The sequence below is a fragment of the Dasypus novemcinctus genome, chromosome 9 (genome assembly GCF_030445035.2).
Source record: "Dasypus novemcinctus isolate mDasNov1 chromosome 9, mDasNov1.1.hap2, whole genome shotgun sequence".
NCBI classification, from domain to species: Eukaryota; Metazoa; Chordata; class Mammalia; order Cingulata; family Dasypodidae; genus Dasypus; species Dasypus novemcinctus.
Window position 1 is genome coordinate 31,781,001 of NC_080681.1, and position 14,855 is coordinate 31,795,855.

The 14,855-nt window shown below is 41.9% G+C and overlaps 1 protein-coding gene across 1 annotated transcript in view; it reads left to right on the forward strand.

Annotated features, from left to right (window-relative positions):
* Nucleotides 1-283: 283 nt before the first annotated feature.
* Nucleotides 284-14,855, forward strand: part of ABCA4 (ATP binding cassette subfamily A member 4) — a 110,561-nt gene continuing 95,989 nt past the window's right edge. Inside the window, exons 1-6 of the mRNA XM_058302953.2 lie at nucleotides 284-301; nucleotides 2,355-2,444; nucleotides 9,011-9,251; nucleotides 10,289-10,428; nucleotides 10,998-11,114; nucleotides 11,789-11,986. Of these exons, the coding sequence (XP_058158936.1) occupies nucleotides 284-301; nucleotides 2,355-2,444; nucleotides 9,011-9,251; nucleotides 10,289-10,428; nucleotides 10,998-11,114; nucleotides 11,789-11,986 (804 nt within the window). The remainder of the gene's footprint in view (nucleotides 302-2,354; nucleotides 2,445-9,010; nucleotides 9,252-10,288; nucleotides 10,429-10,997; nucleotides 11,115-11,788; nucleotides 11,987-14,855) is intronic.

A 14,855-nucleotide genomic window follows, 5' to 3' on the forward strand; every position in this document is an offset into this window, starting at 1 on the left:
TTTCTCTCTTTTTCTGTCTGCGTTTTATTCTGCTTGTAAAGGCCTCACAGTAATAGGATTAAGACCCACTCTGACTGAGTTGGGCCACACCTTAACTGAAGTAACCTCATCAAAAGGTCCTACTTACCACAGGAATGAATCCCACAGGAATGAATTAAGCGTAAGAACATGTTTTTCTAGGGTACATAGCTCCAAACCACCATAAGATCCAACAAAATGAACAATAATTCCTCAGTAGTATCTGTTTACGTTTGCCAGGCTGCTGAAATGCAATATACAAGAAATGGAGGTGGCTTTTACGGTGGGGATGCATTTGCTTGCAAGCTCACAGTTTTGAGGGTGTGAAAAATGTTCAAAGCAGGGCATCATCAGGCAACACTTTTTTCCCCAAAGACCAGTTGCTGGCAATCCTGGACTCCTCCGTCATATTGCAAGGCATACAGCGGCTTCTGCTGGTCCGTCCCTTTTCCTCTGGGTTTCCTTGTTTCAGCATCTGGCTTCTTCTGGCTTTCTCTTCCTCTGAATTTCATTCTCTTATAAAGGACTCCAGTAAGAGTTCATCCTGAGCCACACCCTGAATGAAGTAATCTAATTAAAAGGCCCTTAGCTGAAGTGACCTAATCAAAAGGTCCCACCCACAACAGGTTCACACCCACAGGAAGGGGCCAGCTGGAAGAACATGATTTTCTGGGGTACCTGCAGTCTCTTACTACCATATTCTCTAATACCCAGTCTGTGTTCCCTTTCCCTGACTATTGCCCCTGATTTGTTCCGATCAGAGTCAAAATAAGGCCTACACACATTTTATTGATATGTCTCTTAAATCTCTTAATCTCTCATAGGTTTTAGGGGAGGTAGTTGGGAGGGGGAATCAACAGGTCTTCGTGGTTCTCTTGCCTTTGCCAACAGTTTTACCTGCCTGCTTTCTCCATTCTTACCCACTCTCCTCAGCCCCTCCCACCACTGGGAAAAACAGGAAGTTAAGTGCTTTGGCCAAAATACATCGGTGCTATTTTCAAGGAGTTTGGAAAGAAATCCTGGCAAGACCAATCCCTAAGACCCATGTTAAGTTTAGGGAGAGGAGACAGCTTCTCAGTGGTGTGGTTTCCATGGCAGGTGTGCTGTCCTTCCTCCGGATATTTCTTCCTGGCGGCTTTGTATCTGTCATCCATAACACAGTCTTTCATGCTGTAGTAAGAAAATAAGCCCGAAGCGCTGATGTCTCCTGAGTGTACGTAAACGTATACTGAGGTTGCAGGGGCAGAGGGCACGTGAGTGCTCCTGTTGCCTACAGTAGGGAGCCAGGGAAGCAAGTTCCCAAGCTTGAGTCTAGGTTGGTCAAAGACTAACTACCTGCTTCTCAATTTTGCACAAGCTGGCAAATAAAAAGCCTAGGCTTGTGGCTTGGGCATCACAAATACTCGAATTAGAATTCCATGTCTAACTCGTTCAAATGCAGATCCCCCTGCCTCACTCAAGACCTACTCGAGCAAACTCCCCACCTGATGGTGATGCCTTAAAACTTAGAATTCAGTCCTAAAAGACTCTTACAGGATCAGTGATTTGATCAGGTTTGAAACTATGGAGAATAGAGTCATCCAAGCAGGACCTGACCTCTGGGGTCCTGGAAAACAAGGTGTTCACATCAGGGCCTGGCTTGGAGGCCAGCCAGCTTGTGGGTGTCCCCGTTGCCCGCCAAGGTGGAAAATGCATGAATGGTTTCGTATTGTCGTTTGTGCCTGGGGGCCCCAGGACACTGCTGTCAATTGAAAAATCTGCGAAGAAACTTCCCTCTGATCCTGCCAGCAGAAACTTTAAAAGAAGGGCATTGTAGATGGTCATATCATCCATAGGAGAGTAGTATTGAAAAGAGGAAGAGACACACCTGACCTGAAAAAGGACACAAAGGGATCAAAGACCCGTACAACACTGAGGAAGCCTGCGAGTGTCTACAAAGCCGCGAAGTGAACAGACGGGCACCTCTGCCCGCAGCAGCCTTCCTTTGCACTCCAGCAAGCTGTGCGCGTTTGCCTTCCTCCAGGTGTCTTGTTTGGGGTCTCTAAACCAGCAGTCAGAATCATTTCAGCATATTTAACGCCACCGTGAAACTATTTGTGATTGACTTTAGCTCAGCGGGCTGACTTGGAATAAAGTCCTTTGATTTTCTCAATTAGAGAAAAGAATTTGTTTTTGGAAGCAACCTTGTAGAAAAGATTCTATGATCAGAAAGAAATGAGGAAATATTTCTCAAGTGTACAGGAGATCAGACAGTGCTTGTGTGTGTCTGTATGTATAAACGATATATATATATATATATACACACACACATATATTCTTTTTCCTATCAATTCTAGCTTTCCACACTCCTAGACAGTAATTCCCAAGGTGTCAATCTGAGATCCTGGGGAAGAATATTATCTGATATGTCTCCAAGAATTCAAGAGGTAAGTGACCTGATGCTGGTAATTATAATTTCATTATATTTTTCTACCATTTTACCACACTTATTATGTCAAATAATATAATATACCTCAAACCTGTTCAAGGAGAAATACATTTGATCTTTCCATCTAACAATTTCAAAGCACCCAGTCATATTCTAAACTTTTCGTGCTGCTGGATGAAGAGCAAATGGAAGGGAACCATGCTTCTGATTTTACACCTAGGAAGAAATGAAAGTAAGCGGCTTACCAGAGTGGCACAAATTATCAGTGGGATTGCAATACAATCTAAGTCTTTCTATCTGAGGTAGTCCTATATTCTGCTATGCTCTTAAAATACACCTAAGTGTACACCACTAATAATAGCATATACTTATACAGAGCTGATAGGCACTATTCTTACTGTTTTATACACACCAACGAATTTCATCACAAGGAAGATAATTGACATTCTTGGTCTTGTTTTGTAAAAGTTCTGCATTATAATTAACACGTGGTTGCACATTCTCCCAGACAGAAATTTATTCTTCCACTCAGTAGATGAACGGTGTTGGAAATAGGACAGTGAACAAGGCAGACATGGCCGCTGCCCTTGAGGAATTTACAGCCCAGGGGGGATGAAAGGTGTGAACCAAGCAATTACCTTAAAGTGTGATGAGTGTCATGAAAGGGAGGCACAGTGGTGAAACATGATTTTCCCCAAGCCTTTTCCCTCTCCAGTATTTTCAACCACAGTGGATTTAGCTAACCTGGAAAAACATGTGGTTGGAATATGTATTCACAGAACTTAACTTATCCCGGGCAGAGAATGAGCCCTACTGTGCAGGGCAAATTGGAGAAGGGCCCATTGTACTGATGTCCACCTGCTGCAGTGGGAGTCTCTGTTGAGCATTCTTTTCCTTCATCAGCATTTAAAAATTCATAAGTATAAGTATAAAAGGGTTGAAGTTGGTAGAGAATGTAAAAAGATCCTCAAAGCTTATCAACACTTATATTTTTAATTTATGTATATATATTATTTTTAAAACTTTAGATTACATAAATGTTAAATTTTAAAAAGGGATTCCAGTATACCCCATCACTTCCCTGCCCACACTTTCCCCATTAACAACATCTTTCATTAGTGTGGTACATTTGTTACAATTGATGAACACTTATTGAAGCACTGCTACTAACCAAGGTCTATAGTTTACATTATGGTTTACACTTTGCACCACACAATTTAATGTATAATGGCTTGTATTCATCATTGCAGTGTCATGCAGGATAATCCTAATGTCCCCAAAATCCCTCCATGTTACACCAATTTTTCCCTCTTCCTCCCCTCAAACCTCTGGTGGCTACTGCTGTTATATCAATGATAAAAGTTCTTTCATTGCTAGAATAATCATAAGTCTACTTGAGTCCATAGTTGTTTTCCATCCTTATGTTTGTTAATTCCTCAATCTTGAGGATTTTCTCAACACTCTTAACTCTATGAGGCAGTTCTAGAAAGTTCTGTCTAGGTGCCAAGGCTAAGCATTTGTGAATGAGGTTGAAGCAGGTGGCCCAGTTTGTAGTAATTGATAATGGGCCATTTGACCTTGGAAGAGCCTCCTTCCTCTTTGAATGCTTTGATTAAATGAGTAACATAATAAAGGTAATAATCCCCTACAAGACTATCACAAGGCTCGCTGTTGTTGAAGCAATTGGAAATTCTGACTTTATTATTGAAGCATCGACTATGGTTATAGGCATGACTCAGTGTGGATTGTACATGGTGCTCATTAGTTTCAGAGGGCAAGTGATGGGGTGTGGACAAGGGTAGGGATGGCAGGTAAAAATCCCTTATTTCAACAAGGACACAAACCGATATATGCACACCAATGTTCATAGCAGCATTGTTCATTATTGCCAAAAGTTGGAATCAACCCAAATGCCCTTCAACAGATGAATGGATAAATAAAATGTGGTATATACATACAATGGAATACTATTCGGCTTTAAGAATGAATACATTACAAACACATGTGATAACATGGATGAATCTTGAGAACCTTATGTTGAGTGAAGCAACCCAGGCATTGAAGGACAAATACTACATGACCTCATTGATATGAAATAAGTAAACCAAGCTGCCTCGGAGAGCTAGAGACTGGATGATAGGCTTAAAGGAATTTGGGGGGTAGAGGAAGGCTGTAAGCTCACACCTAGCCTGGGTGAAAGTTGGAGGTAAGTATTTGTACAGGGAAGGGATAAAATAGGGGCATAGGGATACCTTTGGGTGGGGCTTTGTGGGCTTGAGGGGGGCTAGGGATGGGAGGGTGGGTAATATGGCCCAAGAAATTGGAGGGAAGGTGGGTGGACATATGAACATAGGAGATTGTCAGGTATTGGGTTGAGAATATAATGTTGAGAAAACTTTTTCAAAAATATAATAAGGAAGGTTACCTGTTTTAGATGCTTAAAGGGGAGAATCTGACACATGACAGGCTTCTAGGGAGTGTGCGAGTGCTCATTTTGTCGTAGTGGGTTATATCATTGGATGGAAACCCATACAATGAGAGTGAAGGTATACCCACATCCTGGGGAGGACTAATGTTCTCAAATAGAGGGAATTGTATCTCTTGAGAGAAATCCTGGCTCCCAATGCATTAGGGCAGTCGAGCATGTCAGGCCCTCAACATTGTTGCAAGTATCTCTGAACATGGCCCTTCAAACAATGAAGAGTGATTGTCACTGTGGGCCCTGAGAGGAGGGGGAGAGAGGTATTGAATAGATGGAATCAGTGTGACTGTGGGGCAATGGAAGTGTTCCACAAGATTATGCAAGGATGGATGTAGGACATGTTAAATTACACCCAAAAAATGTATAGGGGCCTATAGGCTAAAATGTAAATCATAATGTAAAACATAACATAACTAAAAATTTAGAAAATTGTGTAGTCTAAAATACAGACCACAATGTAAACCCAAGTGTAACCTTGTCTGAAAGCTATTGTCTCAATATCTGTACATTAGTTGCAGTAAATATAGTATGAACATGTAAAAAGATTATTGCTGGGGAAGGGACAAAGTGTCTGATGTTGAACATGTGGGAGTACCATATATTGTATATATGAATTAATGTGGTCTAAAACTTTTGTGAAGACAAGCTTAATAATTAGAAAAAAAGAAAAAGAAAAAGAAAGGACAAAGACCCTGAGGAAGAGATGGAAGAAATTGCCTTGCCAGCGTGCATACAGGGCAACACTTATTGCAGTGATGGAAGGCAAAACATCAAAAACAAAGCTTTTTCGTTTTTAAATTTTTTGATACGCCAATTTATTTTTACTTTAATTTTTCTAAATTAGTATGTACTCTATATCTAACCTCTAAACCCATCACTATATCCCATTTTACTATTAATGGAACCTGACAATATATTGGGCTTCATTTTCAGGGAGGTTTTGGACCACAGAGGGGTTTGATGGTGGCAGGGGAGGAATACTGGTGTGGGGTGTTATTGGTGGGGGGCGCAAGGTTGGGAGGGAGTTCTCCAGGGCATATGTGCGGGTTGCATAAAAAGTTTGGATATTTTCATAGTGGTTTCAGTTAGGAACGATGGCTGGGGGAGTGCTGACTTCCTGGCCGAGGGAGCTCTGTTGCATTCCCTAATGGAAAAGCAACAATCCTCCGAGTGCAATGGCTAAGACCAATAAGGAAGAATAGTCCAACAATGAGCCCTTGATGCTAATGACTATGGTTGTGGGCCTGTGGGCCTGAAATAAGAACTAGGCCTAGAGCTGCAGGGTGCCTAAAAGTTACCTCCTGAGAGCCTCCGTGTTGCTCAAATGTGTCCAGTCTCAAAGTCAAACTCAGCATGTAAAAATGCACTGCCTTCCCCCCAGCATGGGTCATGATTCCTGAGGATGAGCCTCCCTGGCACCGAGGGATTACTACCAAGTACCAGCTGATGATGTGGCGGGAGAATGACCTTGAATAAAAGGGTCAACTCAGACCAGCAGAATATCTCAGCCTACATGTAATATCAGGAGTTAAAAATGCTTTTTGACCCTGAATAAAAGGGGGAAATGGAAAGGATAAATGAGTTTATATGGCTATGAGTCTCCAAAAAAGAGCTGGGAGGTCATTAGAGGGGTCGCCCTTATGCACACCTCAGCAGAGTCCCAGAGACAGTTAAAGTAGATACAAGCCAGGTATTGGTTCTTCTGAGGGCTACAGAGACCCAGGTATTGGTTCTTCTGAGGGCTACAGGTTCTACAGTCATGGCAGATGGACTTCAGTGCCATATCAGTTGGCCCTACTTTGGAGTTTGTGGTCCTGAGTGTGATGGAGTTGGACTCAGGTGTGATCTTTGTGCACAAGTCTCTCCTGTCACCTTTACCGGACCTGTGGTTGGTGCTGGGGTTTAGTGTATACTCAGGGGACCTGAATCTCTGGACTCTTCATGTGATAGCCAGGCCCTGAGCCTCAACAGACTTGTCATTCCTACCTTCTGATTTATTGGACTTACCCCAGCCAGCTAACAGGGAGGTGAAGAAGGTCAACCACCACACCAGAGAGCCAAGAGTGCCTACAACTGCAAACAGGAGAACTGCATCCATCATCCAAGTGGAATTAAAGCACCCTTTCGATACAGAGGTGGAGCAGACATAACCATCCCAGGGCCCACAGAATGGAGGAATAGAGTATAGATTAGAGTGGACTTACTGATACTCTATTCTGGAACTAATGTGATTAGTAATGGAAGTAAATGTAGCACTGAGATGGAGAAAGTGGCCATGGTAGCTGCTGAGGGTGGGAATGGAAAGAAGAGATGTGATGTGGGGGCATTTTCAGGACTTGGAGGTGTCCTGGGTGGTACTGTGGGGACAGTTACTGGACATTGTATGTCCTCCCATGGCCCATTGAGTGGACTGGGGGAGAGTGTAAACTGTAATATGGACCATCGACCATGTGGTGCAGCAGTGCTCAGAGATGTATTCACCAAGTGCAATGAATGTCCCATGATGATGGAGGAGGTTGTGGTTATGGGAGGAGTGGGGTGAGGGGGGTGGGAGGGTATATGGGGACCTCATATTTTTTTAATGTGACATTAAAAATTAATTAATTTGAAAAAAAGACACAAACTACAAAAAAAAAAAAAAATATATATATATATATATATATATATATATATATATATGTGCTTAGAGAGCTCTCTAGTCCAACCCAGAAAGATAGCCAAGATGACTGGAATTCAAAACTGGTGCCTAATAGATCCTTGGAATTAGAAGAAGGAGGTTAGCAGCCATAACTCTGTTATATGTATTCCAACAATGTCACCATCATCTGTTAAGTGTGAGGCAAGTGGTTTATTGCTAATAATAAAGTACTCATGTCTTTAAAAAAAAAAAAAATCCCTTATTGCAGTAGGAGAACTGTTTTCAGTCTCACCTGATTTAATCCTGAAGCTTTTTGAAATTCCCCAGTGCTTATGAAAATGAATAATAGGGTATGTCTGGGGAATAAAAGTGACATTATTTTTATTTTTTAATTTCTCCCAAAGCAAAGCCAAATGTTTTTATGGGAGCTGAGATACTGGCAATTCTGGCACCCTTCCACTTATTTCTCAGCGATACAGACGTGCCTACAAAGGACAGGGTCAGTGGGTGCCAGCGGTACCATGTGGAGAATAAATGACCACCAGCATCTTCACTGATTGACACAGAATTTAAAAAGTATTTTTCCAAGAATGGAAACTTTATATTTTCTTGACTCTCAAAGTACACACACACATACACATAACCACACATGCACGCACACAGAAACCACAAACCAGGGAGCAACTACAGCTCAGTGGTTGAGGGCCTGCTTTGCGTGCATGAGTCCCAAGTTTAATTCCTGGTACTTCCTAAAAAAAAAAGTCTTTAAGGCAAGCCTCTCCCTTTAGCATGCCCACACTCAAGTCTTGAGTGTGTACTCTTGCTTTCTTTCATTTCTCATTAAACCCTTTACTTGGTTGCTTAAAAAAAAAAAAGATACCATAAACCACACATTTCAGGGAAATGGAGGAGTTCACATTTGGTAAAATTAATAAAATAAAAAGTCAGCTTTCCAAATATAAGAAGATAAATTCTAAACTATTTGGCCAAAGAAATTTGCTCTGGCCTTGCCTTTCTTGAACAGAGTCACCCCCTGCCCCCATCATTTTATCTCCCAATTCCTTCCAGTATCTCCATCTTGATAGGATAACAAGACCCAAAAACTCCCTTCTAATGAAATATTCTCTGGATTTCCTTAAGGACACACTCCCAAGGAATTCAAATAAAGAGAACTGGAAGAAGAGATGTGATATTAAAAGGATTTTAGGCTCACCTCTTAATTTTCTTTAAGGCTTATCCTAAGTTTTCTCATAAGCTTTGAACAGATGGCAGCAGATTTATTTTCACAGCTGGATTAAGGATTGTTGAGAATATGGATAATTTCTTTTAAATGTGGGAGTCAACTGTATGTGTGGAGATCTTCTCAGACTTTGGAGCTTTGGCTTCTCTGCAGATTATGAGTCTGGCTGCCTTATATTAATCCAAGGCTTTTGTCTTGCCCTAGTTTGTCCATCGGCCAAGTGTTCAAGACTTGCTGTGGGTGACCAGGCCTCTCATACAAAATGGCGGCCCAGAGACCTTCCCACAGCTGATGAGTATGCTTTCTGATCTCCTGTGTGGCTACCCTGAGGGAGGAGGCTCTCAGGTGTTCTCCTTCAACTGGTATGAAGACAATAACTACAAGGCTTTCCTGGGGATTGATTCCAAAAGGAAAGATCCTATCTCTTCTTATGACAAAGTAACAAGTAAGTTTTCTGAGTCCTATGTATAAATCGGCCTCTGGTATGCTGATGGGTAACTTCCAGATTAAACCATCCTGGGCTGACTCTACCTTGGTCTTGTTCAGTGACCTTGGGCAAGAGGGCATTCCCTCCCAGAAAGACCATTTCCACTTGTAGCAGAAGGGCAGCGCTCATAAAGAATTCTGGATGTAAGCCATGGAAAGAACTGAAGCCCACTTGGAAAGGGAACAGACGGGACATTTCCCACGGATCTAATTGAACTAGGGTTATTTCTAGAGGAAGAGGGGAAAGATAAACAAGGGGGCAACCTAGAGTTGCAAGCGAAGCTCAGGTCAGAAGGGCGCTGGCAAGTAAACACGGCCGTGGGATATTTTTACAGACACAACACAGTGAAAATCTGTGTGTAGTGCTGAATTACTTTCCAATTGGCAAGTCCCTGGCAGGTAATCTTTCCCAACTTTTGCTTTTTTTTTTCTGCTCCTGTGGGGTTAGAGGGGAGTGGGGTGGAGAAGAAATGCAAAATGCAACTGGGTGACCCTCTAGTTTAAAAAAAAAATGGGGAGAGCAAGGGGCTCTCCAAAAGGGTTGGGCTGTAAGATAGCCACACACAACAGAGAAGTTAAGCAGCTAATTGAAGGGAAATTATTGAGGTTAAAGCCAAAATTCCAAGCGGAGGCCTCATTTGGCCTCTTGGTCCCTTTCATCTGAGAATGACCTCTGTTCCTTGCAATAATCATCACAGGCTTCTCAGCCCCCTTCTTCTAAAGCAAAGAAAACCACAGGGCAAGCACCCTCCTTTGTTTTTGTTTTTGTTTTTTTGATGAGGTCGTTATTGAGAGGCGCTGTGGCATTTTGCTACTTACTAATGAGGAGCTTGTTATTGGTGGGGTACAGCCTATTAATTTAGGTTATTCATTAAATCCTCCAGCATGGAGTTGAATGAGACATGTGATTTGGACACACTAATGGCTACGTTTAGCTCTGAGCTGTCCGGGAGGGGGTGGGAGTGTCTATAAAATCTGTCCCTTCTCTCCTGGCAGCGCCCTTTTGTAATGCATTGATCCAGAGCCTGGAGTCAAACCCTTTAACCAAAATAGCCTGGAGGGCCGCAAAGCCTTTGCTGATGGGAAAGATCCTCTTTACTCCCGATTCACCTGCAGCACGCAGGATAATGGAGAATGTAAGGTCCCAGCTAATCTTATCCCTTATACCATGGACCTCCAGAAAAATGAGTGCGTGTGTGCCCGTGTGTGTATTTTAATGTGCCCTCCCAGCAGTGGGCCTCATGTTTGTTTTCTGCTAAGTGGACTCAGGTTTCCTTCCTCTCCAGCACCCCTGACTGGGCAGCCCCTCTCTACTGCACCCTGCAATGTTTTTCTCCCAGGATCTGGATTCTGTCCCTGAAGGCAGGATTCATGGTTCTCTGAAGTCTTGGCTACATGGAATGGATAAAGACAGGGAGGAAGAATATTTGTTCATAGGGAGTCCAAATCTAGCTTTAATGAAGCCCTCAGGCAATAACATCCTCCATATCACATGTCCCTCTGAGATATTAGGAAATTAGATTATTGTCAGTCTGGAAGGTTGGGAAATGACAGTCTTGTTCCGGAAATATCAATAGACTGAGAACATTTAAACACTTCCTTGAGAAGCCTTTCCCAGATATTGAGAGTGTGTGACAAGGGCAGGAAAGATACAACCGAAGGTTCTCTCTAACGTTTCTCTCTCTGTTCTTGTCCCTGGTTTTAGGCCAACTCAACTTTTGAAGAACTGGAACGTCTTAGGAAGTTGGTCAAAGCCTGGGAAGAAGTCGGGCCTCAGATCTGGTACTTCTTTGACAGGAGCACACAGATGGCCCTGATCAGAGTACGGATGGCCTTGGAGGATGGAAGGGCAAGGGAAGAAGGGCCAGGGAAGTTCCATTTGTTTCCTTTTCCCAGGAAAGGGTTCACCGTTCCTGGAGTTAGATCAAAATGTAACAAGCAAGGCCCAAAGGTCACAGAGAGCAGTCACCGACTTTGAGAGGGAAATATGTTGCTTGAATTCAGTGGAAAAGCTAAAAACTGTACTAATGGCTTCCTGATGTTTCTTCCGCTTATGAATTCATTGGGGGGTGAGGTTCAGATTTATTTGAAGGGGCATCTCCCAAAGGGGAAAGCTCTGTAACAGCCAAGGTGATTGAGTCTGGTTGGCTGGTCTCATTTCCAGCTTTGCAAAGCCAAGTAACAAGAGTCTTATGTAATAGGCATAATTAAGAGAGTGAAAAAAAAATTATAAGAAAAAGAGAGCTTCCTATATACCTACACCCCTTTCAATCCCCGATCCACACACATACACCTCTCTCCTCCATTACAGAGTCTCATGTATTTGCAGGAAATGGGGTATGGATAGATCTGCCTTATAATGGAACAAAACCCACTCGCCTTTTTGGGAGCCTTAGGACATCTATTTCTAATCATTAAAAATGGAAAATGGCCCAAGAACAAGAAGAAAGAGCCTGTGGAATTTTTAAATGCCTTAACTGTATTGTTCCTCCTAAGGACACTTTGGAGAACCCAACAGTGAAAAGTGTTATGAACAGGCAGCTTGGGGAAGAAGGTATCACTGCTGAAGCTATACTGAACTTCCTCTACAAGGGTCCTCAAGAGAGCCAGGCTGATGGCATGGCCAGCTTCAACTGGAGGGACGTCCTGAACGTCACTGATCGCACCCTACGCCTGGTTAATCGATACTTGGAGGTGAGGAGCAGCAAGTCCCCTGAGGGCCACAGTGAAGACACTCCTTGGAGACAGCCCCAGGGGTGGAACCAGAGGAGCCTTAGCAAAGGGGTCTAAGTTTAAGCTGTCATTTTCCCCACTAAAGAAACAAAGATACCCACAGCTCCAAAACAGAGATGGAGCCTGTTCTCAGACAGCTTAGTCACAGTCAAAACAGTTTCCTCTTCACATCTCTTACCTCCTACCTGCTCTTTCACTCCTCTTGCTTGGCTCCTCCTCCCTCGTAGCCCGTCATATGTCAGGGTCTGTCCCCAGCCCTTTCCCGTCTGCCATTGCTTCAGTGACCATCTATTGGCTTGTATCCACAAATGTCTAGCTCTGAGGTCCCACTGCTTCCTGGACATGTCATTCCCAGGTTCAAGAGGCACATGAGACTCAACATATCCAAAAAACAAATTTATGTTCTCCCTCCCCATCCTATCCTCCTCAGCATTTCTTTTTCCTTTTCTCCTTGTTTATTTATTAGAGCAGTTATCAGTTTATAGAAAAATTATACATAAAGTACAGAATTCCCATTTATGTCCTGTCTCACACATTTTCTCTGTTATAACATTTTGTATTAGTGTCATCCCCTTGTTACAATTGATGAAACAATATTACTATTATTTTTATTATTATACTGGTAACAACAGCCCATAGTTTACATTAGGGTTCACTCTTTTGTGTTGCACAGTTCTATGGATTCCCCCCCCCCCCCCCCCCCGGTAATGATATTTCCCATTTTATCTACTTCCAAATACATAATTCAGTAGTGTTAATTACATTCACAAAGTTGTGCCTCTTTTCCTATCATCCATTGCCAGATATTTTCCTTCATCCCAAACAGAAACTCCTTACCAACTAAACATTAACTCTCCATTCCCAACTCTTTCTTGGCCCCTGAAACTTGTAATCTAGTTTTTGACTCTATGAATTTGCATATTCTACTTATTTCATGCAAGTGAGATCAAACGATATTTGCCCTTGTGTGTCTGGCTTTTTTCAGTTAATGTGGTGTCTTCAAGGTTCATCCATGTTGTTGCATGCATCAGAACTTTATTCCTTTTAACAGCCAAATAATATTTCGTTGTCTGGATATACCACATTTTATTTATCCACTCATCTATTGATGGATACTTGGGTTGCTTATACCTTTGGCAATTGTGAATAATGCCATGATGAACAACAGTGTGCAAATATTTATTCAAGTCCCTTCTTTCAATTCTTTCAAATACATACCTAGAGTTAAAATGCTCAGTCATCTGGTAATTCTATACTTAACTTTCTGAGAAACTGCCGAACCGTTTTCCACAGCAGCTGCCCCACTTTACATTCCCACCAACAATGAACAAGTGTTGCTATTTCTTCATATCCTCCCCATTATGCTATTTCCCCCCCTTTTTTTAGTGGGTGTAAAGTGGTATCTCATTGTGGTTTTTATTTGCATTTACTGATGTCTATTGACATTGGGCATCTTTTCATGTGTTTATCGGCCATTTGTATATCTACTTTGGGGAAAGTTATCATTTCTTAATTGGGTTGTTTTCTTTTTGTTGCTGAGCTGTAGGATTTCTTTATTTATTCTGGATATTAAACACTTATCAGAACATATGGTCTCCAAATATTTTCTTCCATTCTGTAGGTTTTCATTTTACTTTCTTGATGTAGTCCTTTGATACACAAAAGTTTTTAACTTTGTTGAAGTCCCATTTATCTATTTTTAAAATTTTGTTTATTTTGCTTTTGGTATAAAGCACAAGAAACCATTGCCTAACACAAGGTCCTGAAGATATTTCACAATTGTTTTTTCTAGTTTTTTAGTTTTGGTTCTTATGTTTAGGTCTTTGACCCATTTTGAGTGAATTTTGCACATGGTATGAAGGAGGCATCCACCTTCATTATTTTGCATATGACTATCCAGTTCTCCCAGCACCATTTGTTGAAGTGACCATTCTTTCCCCACTGAATGTACTTGGCATCCTTTTCAAAAGTCAGTTGGCCATAGATGTGAGTGTTTATTTCTGAATTCTTAAGTCCATTGGGCTATACATCTGTCTTTGTGCATGAACCGCACTGTTTTGATTACTGTAGCTTTGTAATACATTTTAAAATCAAGAAATGTGAGTCTTCCTAATTTGTTCTTCTTTTTCAAGATGGTTTTGGCTATTTGGGGTCCCTTAACTTTCCATATGAATTTGATGATTGGCTTTTCCATTTCTGCAAAGAAGGCTGTTGGGATTTTGATTGGGATTACATTGGAGCTGTAAATCACTTTGGATAGAATTGACATCTTAAAAATATTTATTCTTCAAATCCATGAACATAGAATGACTTACTTTTTACTTAGGCCCAATTTAATTTTCTATGGCAAAGTCTTATAGTTTTCTGTGGATAAATCCTTTATATCCTTGGTTAATTTGATTCCTAGATGTTTGATGTTTTAGTTGCTATTGTAAATGGAATTTTTTTCTTGATTTCTTTTTGGATTGTTCATTATTAGTCTATAGAAACACCATGGATTTTTTTTTTAAAGATTTATTTATTTATTTATTTATCTCCCCTTCCCCCCCTCACCCCGGTTGTCTTTTCTCTGTGTCTATTTGCTGCGTCTTCTTTGTCCGCTTCTGTTGTTAGCAGCATGGGAATCTGTGTTTCTTTTTGTTGCATCATCTTGTTGTGTCAGTTCTCCGTGTGCGCAGCACCATTCCTGGGCAGGCTGCACTTTCTTTCGTTCTGGGAGGCTCTCCTTGCTCGTGGGGCTCCCCTATGTGGGGGACATCCCTGCATGGCACGGCACTCCTTGCACGCATCAGCACTGTGCATGGGCCAGCTCCACATGGGTCAAGGAGGC